This window comes from Mytilus trossulus, chromosome 11, assembly GCF_036588685.1.
Source record: "Mytilus trossulus isolate FHL-02 chromosome 11, PNRI_Mtr1.1.1.hap1, whole genome shotgun sequence".
NCBI classification, from domain to species: Eukaryota; Metazoa; Mollusca; class Bivalvia; order Mytilida; family Mytilidae; genus Mytilus; species Mytilus trossulus.
This window is the reverse complement of record NC_086383.1, coordinates 41,783,704-41,792,333: the sequence shown is the minus strand read 5'-3', so window position 1 is coordinate 41,792,333 and position 8,630 is coordinate 41,783,704. Positions and strand designations below refer to the sequence as shown.

General features: G+C 32.2%; 1 protein-coding gene across 1 annotated transcript; it reads left to right on the top strand.

Moving 5' to 3' along the window:
* Positions 1–243: 243 nt before the first annotated feature.
* Positions 244–8,300, top strand: LOC134690366 (perlucin-like). Its single transcript, XM_063550336.1, has 6 exons — positions 244–342; positions 1,661–1,758; positions 2,030–2,120; positions 3,954–4,062; positions 6,020–6,148; positions 8,203–8,300. Exons 1-6 carry the CDS (start codon positions 303–305, stop codon positions 8,234–8,236), a joined length of 501 nt encoding a protein of 166 aa, XP_063406406.1. The 5' UTR covers positions 244–302; the 3' UTR covers positions 8,237–8,300.
* The last annotated feature ends 330 nt before the right edge of the window (positions 8,301–8,630 follow it).

Genomic DNA, 8,630 nt, shown 5'->3' with positions numbered 1-8,630 from the left:
TGGTACGCGAGAATTATGAAAGACGATAATGGGAAATTTAAAAGAAAAATGTTTTATTGTTTGGTTATCATTTTCTCATTTAATTTACTTGTTTATTAGAATTAGATTAGCAGGAATACTCTATTTAGCAAAACATTGTTGCTATATGCTTTGTTGAATATCTATGAATTTTATGTAACCTAACAAATTGGACCTTTGATTGACAAGTATATGTATTTGCAAAGTCTGCACACATTTGTCAGTGGTTCTCTTATCAGCGTTTAGTTCCACATTATAGACGTCCTTAGATAAGACTTGGAATAATGAATATCGGGGTTGTTATTTTAAGTATATCTCTTTCAGGTATGTACGTGTATAAACAATCTTCATTTATGAGTCTTTGAAATATGTACATTGAAGACTTTCCTTGTAAAGTTTATTGCAATCATTATTATAAACTGATTGCACTTTAAATGTATTTTTTTACACTAGCTATAGTCTGGCTGCATTTTGTTACATAATCAATACGTGACAAGTTTGTCGTATGTAATCTCAATGTTGTGAACGTGTTAGTATTATTACTTTTATAGATTGTCTCAGCAAAAACGTGGTTGATGGATTGTTATATTTATATGTACTCATTTTACAATATCTGTCCGAAACACCTTTGTGTTATGTCTTCGGTTTGCTTTTCATGATTTGTTGTACAATTTTACATCATCAAATCATAATTTAATCAATATGTACAGCTTTTTGGGGTTGGATTATTAAGTGGAGGTAGACATAATTAAATTAAGAATTGAAACGGGGAATGTGTCAAATAGACAACAATCTGACCAAAGAACAGTGAACAGCCGAGGTTTTCAATACAGCGATAATAGCTTACATCAGGAGTCGTGCTTCAGCTAGCTCATCAACCAAAATAGGTACTAGTTCAGTGATGATGGGCTTAGGGTAGACGCAAAAATGCATCGGGGTTAAATGATTTTCTTTTAAATCCCAAACCTCCCCCTATATATCTAGCCAATGTAGAAAATCAATAACACTGCAATACTAGTAGACCATCTCTACAAGTCACGATACCTGATATATGGAATGGACGTTGTGTTTGTGTTTCTGTGTGTGTCCTTCATATATGAGTTTGGTGCCTTTTTATTATAGTGCATACTATTTTGTTCTAAATTCATGTTCATGATCTTATCCGGTTTCTTGTTATATTCATTCGCTGCCCACAGTTCATTTCCTAAGCTTAAGTGGAAAACAAAGTTCCAATCTGATATCATGAAAATAAAAGTCTATGAATTCCATTCAACAGTCTTTCTTTTCAAACCTTATTTTCTTGTAAACCGTAAGAAAGGTTCATAAAGAAAATTAAAACTTGCATGTTCTATTCATTCTTTTTTCTGGCATAAAAGATAAAACCATAATCAATACTTATATAATCGTATACCATCAACATCTTTTCCAAACTGAAGTGAATTTTAGACTGTTTTGTAAACTTAATAACATTTACAATGAGAATTTTTATAATATAAGTACATAACAACATTCACACACAAGTCCGGTAACATGATCCTGGATGCCCCTAACCCCCACACACACATTACGTATACACAGATAAGATGTCTGCAATATGTTCACATCTATTCTTTATGATCTCTTTTTTTTGTATCCTTTTTAGTTAATTTGGTGGTATGCCTTTGTCCAGAAGCATTTGAACGGCATGGCACAAAATGTTACCAAGCTATCGGACTGTTGGCGTCATGGGCTGAAGCAAAGGTAAACTCATAATTTCTAATTACTATTCTAAGACGTATTATTGTTAATTTTTACATTCAATGATATTTAAATGAACTTAAAACGTTAGGCTATTCATATTTCACCTACTAAGTGCATTGAATCCGAGTTGTCAAGTTTTTCTTTGCTCTTTTTCTTGTTGTTATAAATTCTAGCGCCTTTGTAACATACAAGGAGCAGATTTAGCCGTTATTGAATCCGAGTTCTCAAGTTTATCGTCTCTGAACTTTATTCTTGTTCTTATACATTCCAGCGCCTCTGTAACATACTAGGAGCAGATTTAGCCGTTATTGAATCTGCAACTGAGGAAGCCATAGTAGAGGGAATACTCAAACGAAAACATGGTAAGGCCTTGAAATGTTATAGACACGGCTACAGTTACATGGAAATGTAACAATAATATTTATTATTATTTGGAGACTAATTGCCGGAATGAAGGGTTGGTAATGAACCGATTAATTACGAATGTAACAATAGTATGTGGTTATGGTTAAAAATGTGTTATTTGCTTCATAAAAAAGAATGGCCAACGAAGATACAAGTATCTTGTATAAGGGAGGGATAAATCCCACTTTGTAGAGAATCACTCTGATTCAAACATAAAATTCTCTGAAACCGATATTATCAAGATGCTTGATTTCTTGATTGACAACATATTTGTTTGTTCGGAGGACATGTTTTTCAACAGACTGTCGGCATCCCAATGGGAACAAACTGTGCCCCTCTACTTGCCGACATGTTTTTTTTTATTATTATTAGGCTGACTTCATGCAGGAACTTCTTAGGAAGAAAGATAAGAAGATAGCAATATCCTTTAACTTTATTTTTCGCTATATAGACGACGTTCTTCCACTAAACAATTTAAAATTTGGTGACTATGTGGAACGCATCTATCCCATCGAATTATAGATAAAGGAGACTGCAGATACAGTTAAGTCGGCTTCATATCTTGACTAACATCTAGAAACTGACAATGAGGTCGGTTGAAAACAAAACTTTACGACAAAAGAGATAATTTCAGCTTTCCAATTGTGAATTTTCCATTTTTAAGTAGTAACATTCCAGCAGCACCTGCATACGGGGTATATATCTCCAAATTGATACGATATTCCCGTGCTTGCATTTCCTATCATGATTTTCTTGATAGAGGGTTACTGCTCACAAGGAAGTTATTAAACCAAGAGTTCCAAATGGTGAAGTTGAAATCATCCCTTCGTAAATTTTACGGACGCTATCACGAGTTGGTTGACCGTTATGGAATAACCGTTTCACAAATGATATCGGATATGTTCCTTACGTCGTTACTACAATCCCCTTCCCTTTCATGAATGTGACCTACCGAATTAGACTATTTACCGGATTTGTAATCACATAAGCAACACGGTGCCACATGTGGAGTAGGATCTGCTTACCCTTCCGAAGCACCTGAGATCACCCCTTGTTTTTGGTGGGGTTCGTGTTGTTTATTCTTTAGTTTTCTATGTTGTGTCATGTGTACTATTGTTTTTCTGTTTGTCTTTTTCATTTTTAGCCTTGGCGTTGTCAGTTTGTTTTAGATTTATGAGTTTGACTGTCTCTTTGGTATCTTTTACACTCATATACTGCAATAAACGATGGAACTAGCTATATGTGTATCAAAATAAAATTTGAAACTTTTATTTGATATTAACAATATTGCATACACTTTTTTCAATTTTTATTTTCAATGACAGTTACCCCAAATTTAGTTTGTTGTTTTTGGAGCCTGCCTAAGTCCGATGCATCGTTTTGTTAAACCACTCCAGGTGACCACCAAACACCTGTAATTACAGAATATAAACACTTTTCGCAGCCAAAGTTTTTAACAACGACCCATTTAAGTTGAACTGTATTTTTCGCCTAGGTACTACTTAACTGCTCTTTGATCAGGTTGTTGTCTCTTTGACACACTTCCAACAATAACTATGTTATCATTGTTTTATTTTCACTTAACCGTAGCCAGTGCCTATTTCCCATTTTGAATTATAACGCATATACATTTGACCAATAATTAACATCGTTTAATTGGTTAATAGAGTATAAATAAAGACCAAAAGTTGTAATAGAGTTGCGCCTTTTAAATTACGTTCTTTCTTTTTTTAATAAATATAAATATGTTCTATCTTTTTTTTAATAATTGCATTCTCCTTTATGAATAGGTTCTGTCAGTCCTGAAAACTATTGGATGGATGGTTCCGACTTTTTAGTCGAAGGTGAATGGAGATGGATGGGGGAAGACGGAAATTCTAGACCAATAACCGGCTATACGTAAATGTTTAACTGACTATCTTTTTATTCAGATATAAGCAATTTTTATTTGCACAAAGTTGATAAAACAAGGGTAAACCGAATATCGAACTTAAAGTTTTAAGAAAACAAGCGTAGCATACATATTTAAAGTCAACACTACAAGTTCATGTTTTTTTTATAACTTTGTCATAACTACAGTTAATAAGTTGCCGTTCTTATAACTTCTCATTACACGTGTTTTGCTTGCTACTTTGTTTGTAACAGATGTTGTATAATATTTCACAAACTAAAACAGTAACTTCGACGTATTCGACGAAGAAATTGTTTTAAACGTAATCAAACAGACGCAAGTCTGATTTTCCATTTTAAAGTACCACTGATTTAGTATATCTTGTACAAGAGTATGTTGTGAATCAGTGAATACAATATTTCAGAAACAGATATTTCATCAAGTGTTTACTTTTGTTCACACTTTAGATATATTTTTCCGACGAATTGGATCAGGTCACTTTACGTTTTCTATGCTTTTCTTTCTATCCGATTTAAGAACTAGAACTGTATTGTCTGGTATCATTAACTGAACAGAAGGCGTTTGTTTTCTAGATTCGACATAAGTTTGTTTTTGGATAGTTTTTAATTTAAGATAATTGTTCGGATTTTTCAGTTTTTATTGTTCTTTAACTTTATACATGTGTCATTTTCTATGTGTCTTCTGTAATCAAAGCGGGTTTTTTTCGGATTTTTCAGTTTTGTTTTTATTGTTCTTTAAATTTATACATTTGTTACGATTTGTCTTCTGTAATCAAAGCGGTTTTTTTGTCCTTACATGATAATGTAAAAAATGCTGTATATAACTTTGTTTTAAAGCAAGTTAAAACTCTCGCTTGTATGACAATTGAATACAATTTCATTATATTGACAACGATGACTTCACAAAAAAACAGACATAAAAGGTAATAAAGAACCATGTGTTATAAGCTTAATCACTATATCAACAAAAAAATATATATAGCAACAATGAAAAGCAAAAGGACATATAGACATGGAACATTAACGAAACCGTATGTCAAGCATACAATCTATAAATCTGCAGAGATTATCAACAGAAAGAGGCGATTGACTTGATCAGGTTGATATGAATGTTTGGTCCAAAATGATATGAAATTTAAGTAATAAAAATCATTGATAGCACTTCGTGTTTTACACTTTGGATGAACGATTGAAAGGTTTCGTTAAGATTAAGTGAAATGTACTCTAAAACACCTTTTGTATGCATTTACATCAAAACGTGTTGTATACACATGTTTTCCTAAGCTTATTTGATACTATCTTAAAATCAAACATTAATAATTACCCATCCCCTTTATCTCTATAAATGATGCTTTTAGACATTCTGTCGTTTTCATATAACGCAAATACTTGAAAATAGATTTCGTTTTTGCTAGTTAATTTTTATACAATTAAGTACATTTCTTTTGCACAATTTGATAACGAGAATAATATATTGTGTTTAAAGTTTCAAATTGACTTTCTATGGTGCTTTAACCAATCTAATGAAACTTTTATAGTTCTATTATATATTAAAGAGATATACAAAATTGTATTAGTCCTAAATTATTATACCTGAACATTGAATGAATGTTGATTGCTTAACGTCGACCAGTAGCATCAGACATCACCAATACCCGATGTAAGATATCTTGTATATTTATAATCTTGGTTCTCGTATTAGTTTTGAGTTTAGTATGACGTCCAGTTTTACTAACATGGTACATAATTTTTAGTTAGGGGCCAGCAGTAGGACAGACTTCAGGTACTTGATTTCTCGCACGTTAAAGACCCATTGGTTGCTTTCGTCTGTTTTCTGCTCTTTGGTCGGGTTTTTATCTGTTTAAAATTGTCCCCATTTCTATTCTCAATTTTTTATTTTATTTTTAGGACATTCAAACTAATATATTTTTTAATTTTTATTTAGTGCATGGTCACCCGGACAACCTGATAACGCCGGTACAAACGAGCACTGCCTAGAGATTCGTTATTCGTTTGGAGTCCATTGGAATGATTATGAATGTGATCATAAACAGAATTTCATCTGTCAAGCTCCGTAAGTCTAGTATTCTAACCGTGAAAAAGCATGCTAAGCTGTTTTTTTAATCTTCAATTAACAAAATATAATCATGTCGCATTTGAAAATATTATGTGAATAAGGAATACAGGCTGTACAATTTCCGAGAAATATTCTAGTAAAAGTGAATAAACGTGAATGTCATCTTTCTTTTTTTGCTTAGTGATTAAACTTTTTTGCATCGATAATTTACAAAAAAAAAATCTTAAAGCATTTGAAAATTTTATAAGACTAAGGAATTGAAGGGTGTACAATATTTGAGAAACGTGTGAATGAAGGTGAAAGTTAGCTGTTTGTTGGTGCTTAGTGATTCAAATTTCTTGCATCAACATTGCCTACTTTATAACATGTTTTTTTTTAAATTAATATATTAATACTGATGAAGATGTAAACGATTGGTGATGATTGTTGCTAATTTTCCAGCGTCAATTATGCAAAGCTATAATTCTTTTCACGGCTTTGACGACACTTATTTTACCTTTTAGAGTATAGCTCTTCATCTTTTATACAAGCTATGGATTTCAAATATTTTGGCCACGAGCATCACTGAAGAGACATGTATTGTCGAAATGCGCATTTGGTGCAAGAAAAGTGGTACCGTTAATTTTATTAACATATACACATACATGAAGAATAAAATTGAGGAATGAATTTAAGAGAAAACAATCCGACAAAGGAGCAGAAAATAGCCGAAAGTCACGAATGGGTGGTCTTCGTGACAGCGAGAAAATCTCTCACAAGGAGGCATGCTTCAGCTGGTCCCCCAAAAAAAGGAGAACTGTTTAGGGCGTTGAAATTTCATTGTCAGTAAAATATACGAGGACTGTGTTCAAGACATGAAAGAATGAAAGAAAAAAATGTACAAGTGTATTTTCATTTGATTGACATTATAACGTTCAAGTTATAAACATTCAAAGTGGAGTTTAAATTCTCATTCAATTAACCAGTCAAAAAATGTTGCGATGAACGTATTACGGAATTCATTAAACTAGACGTTTTTAAAAATATATGAGGTCAACATTTTGTATTTTTCAATGACATTAATGCTCCAATGACAAAGAAACACAAAAGAAATATGTTAGACCTATGCATATACATGATATAGAAGATTAAAAGACAATTAACATGTATTATTTCTTTTTACAAAAAATAATAATTTAAATTCAAATAGATGAAGCCTTAAAAACTGATAAAACCAAACGTCATCAACCAAAGGAACGAATAAAAAGACAAACTGCAGTAAATATTTGGGTTTGGCACAGGCAATCTGGTTTCTTAGCAAGTGAAAGTTATTGTACAGTTGTTTATAGTTCAGTTATATTTAGAAAAAAATAGACAAGTCATCCATGTATGTGTTCCTGTCTTCACTTTTACATGGTCATAAGACTATTGATTCAACCAAATTAAAATGTGAAACACATCCCATTTTCCCAAATAAAATGCTCTACCAGATAAATTGCATTAAAATATATATGACAAACAGCACATTCAACCGATATGCCATAATCAGGTTAGAAGTATATAGATTCCACAACTGCAACAAGTGTGTTACGATATTTCTCCACTCGAGGCTTTAACTATCGAGAGTGGAGAAATATCATAATACACGAGTTATTGTGATGGAACCTGTTTCTCTAATGATTTTTAACCTTCTTTTTCAAAGATTTGAAGAAAGTTGTGTACTGTTTATGTGACGTCATCAGGCATGGTCGCCTTTTTTCATGACGTCATCATAGGAAAAATTAAGAAGAAACAAAGAAAATATAACGTTACAATAAAAATTTTACCAATCATTTGCTGAGAACAAAATTTTCACTAGAGATTAGAAATATTTTTCTCACACCGGTCAGGAAATGTGAAAAAAACCATGAAATTAGATAAATAACATTTGAATTAATGTGTTTGAGCGTTTGATTTTGCCTTTTTATTATGGTCTTTCCGTTTTTGATTTTCATCTGAATTCAGTATTTTCATGATTTTTTCCATTCACACATATTCCATTATTATATATCGTTTATGCATTTTCTTTTCAGAGCGAATCCTAATGGAAATGAAATTATTGGCTAGCTCCATTCTATTGAACAACCAATGGAAATACAACATCGCGTATAACAAATTCCAATATGAATAAAATACCATATTGATGATTTCAAATATGTCTTAAGGTTGTCTTTTGTTACCTTGTGTTATAAAATAGCAAATATAAAAAAGAAGATGTGGTATGATTACAAATGAGATAACTGTCCACAAGATACCAACATGACCCAGACATTAACATCTATAGGTCACCGCACGGCCTTCAACAATGAGCAAAGCCGATACCGCATAGTCAGCTTTAAATGTCCCTGATATGACAATGTAAAACAATTCAAAAGAGAAAGCTTACGGCCTTATGTGTATAAAAAATTAACGAAGAACAAATATGCAACACGAAAACAAACGACAACCACTGAGTTACAGG